Source organism: Oryzias latipes, chromosome 16, assembly GCF_053564925.1.
Source record: "Oryzias latipes strain Hd-rR chromosome 16, Olatipes_Hd-rR_3.1".
Classification (NCBI taxonomy): domain Eukaryota; kingdom Metazoa; phylum Chordata; class Actinopteri; order Beloniformes; family Adrianichthyidae; genus Oryzias; species Oryzias latipes.
In genome coordinates, this window is record NC_136252.1 from 35,196,740 (window position 1) to 35,210,123 (window position 13,384).

The window sequence follows — 13,384 nt, forward strand, 5'->3', positions numbered from 1 at the left end:
GGTAACCCAACATTCCTGAGCAGTGAATAATGACAGTGAGAGTTTTGACCTAGAAGAAAAACTATGAAAAATACATCAGAACCTAATTAGATTGTAAAAACATTTAATAGTAGAATCTAAGAAAGTTTCCTCTTCTGCTTGTTGAGTCAGTTTGCCTTAAGTGTGAGACAGCTTTGGAAGGAAGGACGGACGGACAGATGGCTTTTTTCACTTTTTGAAGCACGACAGACACAACCGTCACCAATAATACAGACTGTCATTGTAAGAAAATCTAAAGAGATGTTACTCAAACATTTGGTCACATGCTTGTTTTTGCTAAGATGTGTTAAAAACACACAATGTTTATGCTTTAGATTAATATACCAATATCTTTTGACAGAATCTTTCAAGAAAAGGAGTTTGTCCTGGTGAGAACAGCAGTTTTTACTTTTCTTTGGATTGTTTGCAGAAAAGGAGGCAGCATCAGTCATTTCTGACCTCTTCAGACCTGGTGTCCACTTGCATGGCATCACATTTTGGGTTCTACTACCACAGTAGTTCATTCTGGGGCACTGTGTGTAGAGGGTTATCTCAAATATTAACCCAGGTCTAAAGAGGTTATAGTCAGCATCTTTAACCCTTGTTCTATCCTAGGCACTTTAACGTTGGGAGTTGGGTCATCTAGACCCACTAGACAGTGCTCTGAACCTTTTTTCTTCAATGATTTGTGATCTTCACTGGTGTCCATGGATTACATGAAATCTTTCCACCTTTATCCACCTTTGTCATGGTAGGGAGAACACGTCAATGGAAGGGGGGGGTCAGCCAAGATAGCACAAGGGTTAAATCAAATAAGGGGGGAAAAAGAAAAACTCCTTTCTTTGTAATCACAACATTAAATATGATCATATGCCAACAGTTTATTCAAAATGAGAAGAAAAAACAGCGTTTTACAGGATAATCTATTACTGTTGTAAAATATTGTTTAAAAGTGTGCATATAAAGGCTACAATGAGATATTATGTTCTGATATTGCATATTAGAATCGCACTGCACCAAACAGAGGCATGAAAACTAAATGACAAATAAATGATCAAGAATAGGGCGGCAGTGATGCAGCGGTAGGGCAGTCGTCCCATGATCGTAAGGTTGCAGGTTCGATTCCCGCCTTGCACGCCCATGAGTTGAAGTGTCCCTGGGCAAGACACTGAACCCCACCTTGCCTCTGGTGGTAGGCGGGCGCCTGTGTTTGGCAGCGGAGCCGCCACCAGTGTGTGAATGTGTGAGTGAATGTGTGTGTGTCTGGGTGAATGGGTCTGTGACTGTAAAGCACTTTGTCCTTGTAGGAAGAAAGGCACTATATAAGTATACGCCATTTACCAATAGAAGAGAAGTTGATGAGAATAGAGGACAGAACCCCAGTGGACCATACTTTCTCCGACTTCTAGCTGCCTATTAACAATTGTTCTCATTAATACATTTTATTCAAACCCCCTCCAACTGTACTTTTAGCAATTCTATTGCAAGACGACCACAAAGCTGATGTCCAGCAGAAACGTTGGAAAAACGCAAACTTCATCAGCAGCTCTCATTCTCTGTTTGTAGTTTTGAATCACTGTCCAGTTATTAAAAACTCCAGCAATGTGATCCCTAAAATAGGCTACGTTCACACTGCAGGGCTAAATGCTCATTTCAGATTTTTTGAAAAAATACGATTTTTTTGCAAGGCCGTTCACATTTCCAATTAAATCTGATCTTTTTTGATATCCTGTGTGACCGTGAAATGACCCGGAAGTGACCCGCATGCGCAGAAGAGTACCCACTGGTGAACGACGTCACTGTTGTTTGTGGAAGTAGCTAACGTTAACATGGATGTCAACAACAATGTTGTCAACAGCGGAGCTCTTTTTGCATTATTACATTTATTTTCTCAAAGGAGCAGCACAATTACAATCTTCTCATTTTAAGAAGGCATTGGCGCCAGGATCGTCTGGACCCACTGTTGTGGAATGGGGATGTTTATGTGCTGCAGCCGCGAGCGCGTGTGTGTAAGAGAGAGGGGGGCAGTGGGGGCGCGCATTCATGTTGTGTGTTAGGGAGGAAGGAGAACGATGATAAAAGAAGGTTTCCCCCAGCAGAACTGCTATTGACTCTTTATTAACCCGCTCTGGAGAATCTGAGGGTCCGAACTGGGAAGTGAACCCCGAAGGAGGATCCGCCTTCGGTCCCCCGCGCTTCTGACCACGGTGGGAAAGAAAAAAAAGTCATGGTGGGAAAGGTTCAACACCACGCTCAGCCATTTCGCTGGAAATGTTTTCAAAAACCGTCCGGTTGCGATCAGAGCCCTGGAGTTTGGCCTGAATAGAGCTGTCACCCCAAACATGAATCCAGTCGGTGACCTCGCTTCCCTTCCACTGACTGGTCTCAGCAGCATCGTCCGCCATGGTTCATGTCTATGTTCTCGTTCATGCTTACTTCAACACAGAATGATGACGTTTGCAGTGTATCAATGACGTACGGATTGGAAACACGTGGCCTGGCCAAACAGACGGAGGTCACATTTGAAAAGATCGGATCTGTGTCACTCAGACTGTCATAAAAAGATCAGATACAGGTCACATAGGGACAAAAAAAACAGAATTGGGTTGTATCAGCCTGCGGTGTGAAAGTAGCCATAATAGTTTGCACCTTTTTTGCCATTGACTGTATGAGAGAACTAGACTGAGTGACCCCGCCCCCCTGGCATTTCAAACAGAAAGTACCTGCTGTCTCCAAGAAGCCAAAATCCCACAGACTTCTATAGAGAAATTACCAGCTGTTCCTCATTCATTCTTTTGGTCAGAAGAACCGTTCTGGATCTGATACCTTTTTTTTCAAGTTATAAACTGACCAATCAGATGCTTCAATAAAAGTAGGTGGAGCCTGCTGGTCCCCATCTCCAAAACGTTTGACCCAACTCGTTTTTGTTCTGCATCGGTTCCACAGCTGTTCTGTTGCTGGTGTTGGATCTTTGTGTGCCGAACCAAAACTGTGTTAAAGTCTCTGAGGTCACTTCCTGTCGTGTCAGGTCTGGCTCAGAGGTCCCAGCAGGACGAGCAGCAGCATCAGTGAGAGGCGCGGCAGTGCTTGAGCTGCAGCAGTTACAGGATGTAGATGAAGCCCCTCCCTGTCAGGGATCATAGTGCGAGCGTCCTGCAGGGCCCTGACGGCAGCCAGGCTGGAGTTCAGGTCACCGCTGGTGATCAGGTCAAAAACACAGGCCTTGTAGTAGATGTCTTGGGTGGGGAGTAGTGCCCCGCAATGGGCAGATGCTAGAGACACCACAGATTCAGGAGGGGGCGGGCGTAGCATGCTGACCCTCTGGGAGGCGGGACAGCCCCACACACACAGCTGCAGGTCATGCTCTGGCTCAAAGGCCTCCACCACGCTGCGGGGCGACCGGACAGACAAGCTGAGAGAACCGCCGTTCTGGCGCACCACCAGCAGCGTGGCAATGTGTGCCGCCCAGATCTCAGCGTGCTGGCCGGGATTCTGCGTCTGCACCGAGAGACTGCGGTGACCCCACCGCTCGCCGCTCCACACAGAGCCGTCAGCGAAGGCAGCGGGAACGTTATCCAGTTCCGCCTGGTAGAGCTGCTGGTCAATGCACTGGCGCCAGTTCTTGAAGATTATGGTGATCTGACAGGAAACACAAGACAAAAGACACGAGAAGTTCTGCTGTGATCTGTGGAGGTGTGACGATAAAACATGTGTGGAACCAAGTCACTGAGAGTTTAACTATACAAGGTTTTGAAATCAAAAAGCTTGATAGATCAGTTTTGACACAGACTAAAAAGTCTTGTTTTTCTGCTTACATGACACTTTTGAATATGGACGGTGTGTCCCACAGCTTAGTCTCAACATTGGTAAGTCCTTCTATTGTCTCATACACATGAGTTTGGGAAATTAGTTCTGGCTCCTCCCCTGGGGAAGCGGTGCACTGCTGCTCAGGAACCACGTGGTTGTTTTGACCCTCAATCCATTTCTGTTGAGTGTGAGGGCAGAAAAGCCTTGTTTTCCTTTTTAGGTCCCAACTGTGGATTCTAACTCACAATCCCCTACCGTCAGGGTGGACACTCCACCGAGTCGCTGTGCTGGTATCAGGACCAACTCGTCACACAATTTCCTCATTTCTAACAGTCAGGCTGCAGCAGGGTGCGCACATGTATCATGTGACAGCACTAACGGCTGGGGGGGTGTTAAAAAACATAAGGTCAGTACAGCACGCCTGCATTTCACCTACTTCCCCCTTACTTTCACGTGTTGTGTACATGTTCACTACGACCTGTGGCCCACATGCAGCATGCCCGTAGAAGTAGCAGTCTATGACCTTGATATTTCGTGCAAGTCACCTGTGTGCCCTGCACGAAATTTCACCTGCAGACAGTCACATCCACCTTCAAGGACAGATGGGTCTGAGGCCTATGTTTAGTGACATCGAGTAGTAAAACTGAAACTTCAACCAAGACTTCCTTGTGTTTTTAAATGTGTAACAGAGCTTCCAAAGTGAAGAAAACAGGAGATAAAAAATTTGTCAGCAAGAGATTGGCACACCTGACACTAAACGATCTGAGGAGCAGAAGTCCCCTGTGGCATCAGCAGAGAGTGAAGATCCTGTGGAGTTTGACAAAAGCTTTCTGAAAACAAACATCACTCTTTGAGCTCACCTTGGTGAGGATTGTGGGGTACAACCCCTCCTTTGCTGGTGAACTGGTTGCCTGCACATACAAGTACTCGTTGTCAATGACAGGCCACGCCCCCTGTACTGCACATGTCTGGAATTCGTTGTTAAAAGTACGAATATGGGGGTCCCCAAAGATGGCGCAGTGCAGGTACTCTGGCATTTGGCCCTTCCTGTTAAAGAAGCTCCTCTCATACAGACAGGTGTTTCCTGACAGCGTGCCTTGAGGTAGGGGCCGTGGCTGGGCCGTGGGCCCCACCCGGGGGCAACGATGCTGAATCAGCAGGTCCTCAATGCCCTGCACCGCAGCATGGTATGCCAGGTCACCCCGGCACGGCCGAGCCATCCGCTTGGTGCACAGCGTGTAGGAGCGCAGGGCGCTGCAGTAACCGGCATTCACCGCCTCCCTGCTGGGCAGAGCTTCTCCTACTGCCCCTCCACTACTGCTGCTCCCCAGGTCCAACTTTGCAGCCACAAAGTCTGAGTTACACTTCAGGATATGGCAGGAGGATCCCACTGAAAATAGATCAGAGAGAGAGTTCATCTGAACAGGGTCTGAGGACCTTCATTCTTCCACTCATGTCAAACCAGGGGCGCATGCAAATTTTTCTGAATGTGCCGTTACGGTTTCCCCAAATTTCTACAGAGTGAAGCCCCCAGAAAACTAAAAATACAGATAAGTACAGGACTCTCCGACATAGGAACCCGACACTGACACGCACCAGTGGCGGACAGGACCCAAGTCAGGACTCTGTGAACTAGAACAAGTCTCGGGTCGCCATGATTAAGTCCACATGACATTCCAGCTCTTTGAGTCTAAAACCATTTCACTACAGTTTGACCCCAGCATTAAAGAAATCCTTGTGCTTTATAAGAAAACAACAGCTCTGCACATTGAATCAAGGAATGAAGTGAAGTAGTAATCGAGTTTCTTTACAGAAGAGGGAGTCTGTCAGGAGATGAAGTGATATTGTCAGAATAAAGGTTTTAATAAACTAAAGGCCCGTACACACAGGCGAATTTCGCGCGCGATATTCGCCGACATTTAACGCCTCGTGACTAAACAAAGGGCACCAATGTGAGTGTTCACACTGACGCGAAAAACGCCACACATAAAAGCGTCATTTTTAAAAAAAGGCCTCGGGTTCGTTTTTTTGGTTTGGTTTACAGTAAAACACAATTTGGGGGCGCTCAAACACAAAACTGTCTTGCTGAGCACACATACGTCACGGCGAAGAAGATATACGCTACACTGCCGCGAAGAAATAAGACGAAGAAGATGCACTCACTGACGGACATTCTAAAATATCCCCGAAAACGCTCATGATACATTTTCAGCTCTTGTACCAGTTGATAAAACTCCCCATGTTCTTCTCTTCTCGTAACTATGGGATGTACCCAAAATCGACGTCTTTCATCAATCTACAGAACAATAATTTCTTCATCGCTGGAACTGGAGCTGGAGCAACTGGTGCTGGAAATATTCATGTTTTCTTTGATGGATTCTGACAAGCGCGTAAATACTTGCTCTCTTCTTCTGAGTGAAAAGCGACTTTAAGAAGCGTAAAGTTGCGCAGCGCCACCTTGTGTACAGGAGTATTTCTGTTTTACATTAAGCGCCATCTAATGTCAGGGAATGAAATTGCATGTTTGCTCGGCTCATCGTCAGCGAAAATCGCTTTGGTGTAAGCACAAAAAACGTGTTGAAAAACGCTGGCGAATAACGGCTGGCGAATATTCGGCCCGGTGTGTACAGGCCTTAACGGATAACAAAAGAGGTTTCTTTTTTCATGAAAGGTTGCTGGTTTAAAAACACTCATTAACCATGTGTGGCATGTTTCCAAGTTGAATTTCACTTAAATGCTTATTTAAATTTTTAAAGGACTCAGACCACACGTAATCCCTGTGGAGCAGGGGGGTCAAACTCCAGGCCTCGAAGGCCGGTCTTCTACTGGTTTTCCAGGAATCCCGCCTATCTGCCAATAAGGAGCTTCAGTGGGAGATTGGTTGGAAAACAGTTTTGGACACTGGCCCTCAAAGGCCTGGATTCTGACAGCCCTGCTGTAGAGCTCTTCTTCTGGGCTCATTGATTGCAAATTAAGACCAGAGTTGCAGTTTGAGCAGCGGTGTTAGCATTTCCAGAAAAAAACAGTTATGTCTGCGTCAAAATAGATTCAGAGGACTAAGAAAATCAGTGCAAAAAGGTGTGGACAATCCAGTCACAAAATAATAGCAGAAAAACAGTTTGATAGGTTCTGAACAATTGGTCATCGTCACAAGTTACCACCTCTGAGGTTCTCATACCTTCAGGCAAATTCATCTGAACCATCAGTAGGGTCAGGTGGATGTAGCGTTTCCATGGTAACAAAGAGCACTGGGAATCTGTTTTAAACTCCATCAGCAGGGCAACCTCAGGACTGACTCACAGGAGAGGACCGTCCTGAAACCACACAGAGGTAAGTTAGATTTTTTTTTTAAAACTATCTGTGACCTTTTGAGTCATTGATCTGGTTCATGTCCAAGTGGGAGGCTGCTGGGGTGAGGATCAGCACCACCAACCCCATGCAAAGGTTGGTTGTCATCTCTGAGTGGAGAGATCCTGCCCACAGTGGAGGAGTTTGAGAATCTTGGGTCTTGCATACAAGTGAGGGAAGACTGTAGTGTGAGATCAATCAGAGGATTTTATGCGGCATCCGTTGTTATGTGGTCACTGTGCTGATCCGTTTTGGGGAAGAAAGAGCTGAGACAAAAACCAAAGCTATCAATTTTTGGACCAATCTTTGTTCCAACACACCTGTGGTCTTTAGCTTTGGGTCACAACCAAAAAAACATTGTACTGGAGACACCCAGCCAAAATGAGCTTCCAGCGCAAATTAGAGATGGGTTGAAGAGCTTTTTCAGAGTAGAGAAGCTGCCCCTCTTACTTAAGAGGAGTCATCGTAGGTGGCCCTGGCATTTGGTTTTGATGCATACCTGGAGAGGTGTTCTGGACCTGTCCCACAGGGCAAAGGCCTGGGGGGATGAACCAGGAAAAGCTGAAGAGAATATAATTTCTGGCTGGCCTGGAAAGCTCTCAATATTCCTAAGAAGAAGCTGGAAGAATTTCCAGGAAGAAGAACAACTGGACATCTCTGCTTAGACTGTTGCCCCCACCAATTGGTTCCATATGAGCAGAAGAAAACAGATGGATGATTGTGAAGCCCTAACAATTATAAATCTTGAAAAAGGTCTGATGGTTCTTTATGGACTTATAAAAAAAAACAGCAAAGACAGTTTTCTGTCTGACATTTCAGAACAAGTAATTACATCAAAAAGTGATAAATTAATTTGGTTTTAAACTTAGTAATGTCTTTTCTTTTTTTTCTTTTTTTCTTTAGCAGAACTTTGTTTCTTCAATATGAGCAAAATTATTCAGATTATAAATAAATTTTCTTCAGTGAAACAACAAATTTTTTAAGAGTGTTTCTCAATAGCCATAGCTAATCATAAACTCCTGAATTTTTAAACATTACCAAAAGTTTAACAAGTTTAATTCAAATCCTATTTTCTCTGAGGAACATCACAAAAATACTTATTAATGAAGAATTAAAGTCAATGGAAAAACTGCAGCTTTTTTTTCTTAATACAAGATTAAAAGTTGAGTTTACAGACCAATAAGGAGTTAATAAAAGGTGTCAGATGGGGGGGCTGCAGGACTGACTAAAATCTTTGTGGAAACAGATGATGAGGCTCCGACATGCTTCTCACAGTTTCTGATTGAGACACATAAACCAAACTTTGTGCTAAACCAGAAAGCTGACGGATCTACGGATGTAAAACGTATAGGTTTGTTGATTTTCTGTTATTTAGTGATTTTTCCATCAGAAAAATATCTTTACTTGATCAGTGGTTTCATAAATCCCAGTAACAGTAAAGGTAACCTCTGACATACTTGTGGGGTCAGTGAGGCCGTGGAGGATCCAACCCCCTTCAGCTCATCATCTTCCTCCTCGAACTTCACGTTTGCAGAGAAAAAAAGTTTGCGTAGTTGCAGCTTAGACTGACGGTGGTGCTTGACCTGCCTATGCCAGAACATGGACTCTCCGCTGTTTGCCCATTTTTATCATCAAAAAACAAACAGAACAGGGGGGAGGGGTTTATACTGAAAGCCGTCATAGAGGTCAACAGATGAGTGTTATCCAGACCTCTGCGTGGTCAGAGAACCACAAATCCTGGAAGCCTGTGGAGCTAATCTTACGTTTATTATTGATAGTTAAATGTATTCATGCAGGTGTAGATTACTTTTTTAAATACTAGGAAAGTTGATGGGCTTATTTGAGTCAGTGGTCACATGATCCATTAGTTTTTAATAAAGCCTATTAGAAACCAATTGTTTTAGCTTAATCACCATTTTGAAAATATATAATCTCGCCAATCAAAACTGGGCAAATTTGCGGGCAAACAGTTGACTCGGACAGAACAATTTTATTCTGGAGATCGTGGTTCAATTGTTGACCATTAATCAAAATGCTTCCCACAGTTTAATCACAGTTTCTATTTCAAATATGATGGGATTGTCGGACAGAACACCTGGTGGTTACCTGGTTTCAGTCCATTTATTCTTAAACAAGCCTCAGGAAAAAAGTGTTGCGTCTTGGGGCAGACTTACATATTGTCAGAGGCCTGAAAGGGAGACAACATACCGTAGTTTTACTACATTCAATCATTTGTAGTGTATCCTTAGGTGGTTCAAAAACACATGCACACAATGCTTTCTTGTGTAGGAAAGACACACACACAAATAAGAGCAAGTCACGTTGTGTAACTGCAACATATAGGGAAAGTAGCTGGGTTATGCCGTTTTTAGCCCTGTTCAGTTAGTTTAACCATTGTGCTAGGTTTCTCATGTCTACTTGAGTCTAGATCATTCCTAAAAGGTAAAAATATCAAAACAAAATAAAATTAATTGTACATTTAAATGGAAGAGGAAGAGAACAGAAAAAAAAAAATTGCTCCCCTTTAACCAAATTAAGAGCTTGGGGCCAGGAATCAAGCTAGTTTTGGTTTATAAACAGTTGTAAAACTGGTAAAATTGTCTTTATGCAGAACTTCAGAGTGATTTATATTATTTCTGAAGCAAACAGAGTCAGACTGTAATTATGACATTTCTCCTGCCACTTTCACAAGCAAATTTAAAAAGAAATCTCATTCTGGATGCCTAACCCACACAATGTGGAGCAAAGGCATCACCTCAGGCAGAAAAATGTTTCGCAACAGGGGATTCCTTCGGTTTTACAATCCAACAAACTCACGCCAACATGCTGCCTTCAAGGATATTAGAGAGAAATCCACTCAAATTTTAGGGCTTTGACTTATTAATGACGTGTTTTAGAAAACACCAATAATAGTTTTATTTTATTAAAGGCAAAAGGAAATGATAAAAAAAACACATGCCACTCATGTCAAAGAACTAAAGTTAGAAGAAGCAACAGATTTTTAGTCTTAGAACAACTTTTTTTTACAAAGTTGAAGATGTATTTACCTAATTTAGTGATTATTTCTTGTTTTGCATTTGTTTATTTTTGTTTTAACTCTCAAATTCTTAAGTAGTATCAATTATAGTTTTTACTGGGATATTTTAATTTTTACCAAGAGTGAAGTGTACTATTTCATACTTTTTCCTTCTTTAATTTCGTAGAATGCCTTAAAAATGCTTAAAATAAAAATAAGCTTTGCGTAAATGAAGGACAAATATAGCTTCAAATGACATTAATTTAAAAGTTTCAGGTGTTTCCATCATGACTCGAGGTCTCAGTTTTGCTCTAATAAAGGTTCGACAGCAAAGCCACTGCAGGCATGGAGCCGTTCAAGAGAACATCAGACACACAGAGCACAGCTGAGCTCTGGTAGGTGGGTGGAGCTTTGTTTGTGTTGAATTGTGAGGTCCACTAAGGCTTTTTTTATGGTTGGATGGGGTTGGAATCAGGGGTTGTGATCAAGACCTGAAACATCTCTTCATAATTATGACCCCATGAGTAAGTAAACGCGAGAAAGTGTGTTTACATGTGTTCTTATTTTGAACAAATACTGTTACTTTGAATATCGGTGAACATAAACAAAGTCTTTGATTATGTTTTTTAAAAATAAATAGGACTTCAAATAATTCACCCACATGTAAAGGAAATAGTTTTACTCGTTTTGTAACCTTGCAGGGACCTTTATTACTTTACCGACCATTGTAGTAGGACCATTGATCTCAATGGGGACAAAGGTTTAGTTCAAAAAGAAAATATAATTTTCGTTAGCTAAAGTTAGTAAAACGTCCAAACTTAAAAAATCTTTACTTTTTGTTATAAGTAAAAACCAGATGATTTAAAAATAATTTTCCATAAATTTGTGCTTAAATGTTTGCGCTCAGTGGCTCAGGAGGTTGAGCAGGTCGTCCAATGATCGAAGGGTCGCTGGTTCGATCCCCGCTCCCCCTGGTCAAGTGTTGTTGTGTCCTTGGGCAAGACACTTCACCCTCCTTGCCTCTAGTGTGGCTCCACTGGTGTGTGAATGTGTATGAATGTCCTGGTGATGGTCAGAGGGACCATAAGCGTGAACTGGCAGCCATGCCTCTACCATCACCAAGTATACATGAGGAGTGAATGAATAATGGACACATTGTAAGCGCTTTGAGCGACTGGAAAAGCGCAGATAAATCTAATCCATTATTATTATTATTACTCTGACAACAAGTGCTACAATAATTATGGTTTTAAGTTTAACAACTTATTATGTAATCTTGATTCATATCTCTTTTATTTGACTGACACTCTCTTTTCCAGTCTTACCTAATTTGATCCCAATTTGTCATGTTTTGGTTTTTCAGATTCATAAATTCACTAATCTAGTAGCAACGTTGTATATCAGTGGGGCGGCCTGTGAACTTTAACCAGTTCACACTTTTAAAATGTGCTTCAACCTCCAGATAGGCATTTATTTAAGTATTTGTGTATTCTTTAATAAAGTCAGTGGTCTGTGAAACATGGTTTGGCAGACAAACCTGGGTGTGTTGAGGGCGTGGAGGCTAAATTTAAACTGCACTTGCCCTCGGAGCTTCATCACACACAGCTATAAATAAACGCATCGTTTCACGGATATTTGTGTCTAAATATACTGAAAGAATGTCTGGGATTTTGTTCTATACATAACGATGATTGAAACTGCAAGCGAAGGTGGGAATAATGCTAAATGTATTCTTTTTTATTTTTATTTAAAGATATAACAAATCAACGTGCATGCGTGGGTTTTCTTTGGGGTCTCCAGCTTCCTCCCATCGTCCAAAAACAGGCTTCATAGGTCAATTGGAAACTCTAAATTGTCCAGTGTGAGTGTAAGTGTAAATGGATGTGTGATATGTGACCCTGTGACAGACTGGCGACCTGTTCAGGGTGCCCCCTGCCGTCGCCCATAAGGATAGGCTCCAGCAGCCCTTTGACCCCGAAAGGAACAAAACGGAAGAAGATGAATGAATAACAAACCAAAGTTACATGTTAGTTGTTAACTTTCTTGTTGATGCATTAAAAAAAACTGATGCATATGTTGATGCATCTAGATTTTTATAAAGTTGCACAAGACTTTGTGCTTGAAGCTTAATTGAGTTATTGATGTGGATAAATACATGAGAATATATATAGGAATCTCTAAAACCTATGTACCCCGTGCACGCTCCGTGCATGAGGCATTTCTCTGCAGTCAGTAAGGAGGCGATAGTCACACCTTGCTAAGGAATAGAGCGTGGCATAAGGACGCCATATGACAGCGTCACCCGTACATTATAAGTGTGAGTAACTTTCCATTGTCCTTTACCATAATACACTTACCACACGCACGACAATGGTACGTCCCATTTTTTTGACGTCTCTTAAGGTGGTTGTATGAGTCTTAAAGAACCTGCAGACACACCTGAGCTCTCCTTGAGATGCAGCCGCTCCTCTCTATGACTCTCCATGGACCCGGACAACCACAACCCACAGAACCAGAGTGGGTCAGCCCCCCACCCCACATGGCTCCATGTGACTGAAGCTTTAAGCTTTCACTAATCAATAATAAAACAATAAGTTAAGTAATCGGTCCAGGTTTAAAAGAGAAAGATAAAAAGTAGATTTTAAGGGTCAACCTAAACTGATTATTGATAAGAGATCTGTTCAGGACAGAAAAAGAACTTTCTATCATAGAAAAAAAAGCTGCTTCTGTTCAGGTTCCTCCTTCAAGACCGACCCAGATGATAAGAGTTTAGAAACCAAAAGTTTAATGAGTTAATAATGAGACTCCAATCACCCTGTCAGCTATTGTCAGGAAGCTGAGCTGGAGGTTAGAGGTCACCAAACATGATCTGCATGTGATAGATGTTTGAGCTGAAGAACAAGAAAATTAAAAGCTTAATTTTCTGCTGTCTGACTCTGCAGCCTTCTTCTGTCAAGTCAGTCTTACCTCGGCTGATTTGTGATCAGAGGTCATCAGTGTGGTTTGGGAAAATCCCCCCGAGGCTCCAGAACCTGCCGGAAACTCCACGTTTCTGCCTGAAGTTTCTTGTGGTCTGTCCAGGACTCTGCAGGCTCCGGTCTGGTTCCTGTTCACAGCTGTCGGGGAGCTTCAGGCTCTTCTAAATAAATCCCAGAGAACTACCTGCTGCACAACAACTGTCCACTTACACACACA

At 42.9% G+C, this 13,384-nt stretch overlaps 1 protein-coding gene across 2 annotated transcripts; it reads right to left on the reverse strand.

Moving 5' to 3' along the window:
- Positions 1–884: 884 nt before the first annotated feature.
- hjv (hemojuvelin BMP co-receptor) lies at positions 885–13,384 on the reverse strand. 2 transcript variants are annotated; one of them, XM_020710515.3, is made up of 4 exons: positions 13,157–13,384; positions 7,004–7,139; positions 4,686–5,215; positions 885–3,657 (listed from the first exon to the last, which is right to left on the reverse strand). In XM_020710515.3, the coding sequence occupies exons 2-4, from the start codon at positions 7,095–7,097 to the stop codon at positions 3,043–3,045; spliced, it is 1,239 nt and encodes a 412-aa protein (XP_020566174.1). In that variant the 5' UTR covers positions 7,098–7,139; positions 13,157–13,384; the 3' UTR covers positions 885–3,042. The 2 variants fall into 2 exon arrangements, with proteins under 2 accessions (XP_020566174.1, XP_011484158.1); XM_011485856.4 differs by lacking the exon at positions 13,157–13,384 and adding an exon at positions 8,631–13,131.

Coding starts and splice junctions, on each gene's coding strand:
- hjv (XM_020710515.3), bottom strand. CDS start 7,097: ATGGAGTTTAAAACAGATTCCCAGTGCTCTTTGTTACCATGGAAACGC. Junction 5,216..7,003: donor TCAGATGAATTTGCCTGAAG/GTATGAGAACCT, acceptor ATCTATTTTCAG/TGGGATCCTCCTGCCATATC. Junction 3,658..4,685: donor ACCCCACAATCCTCACCAAG/GTGAGCTCAAAG, acceptor GTTTCCTGTCAG/ATCACCATAATCTTCAAGAA.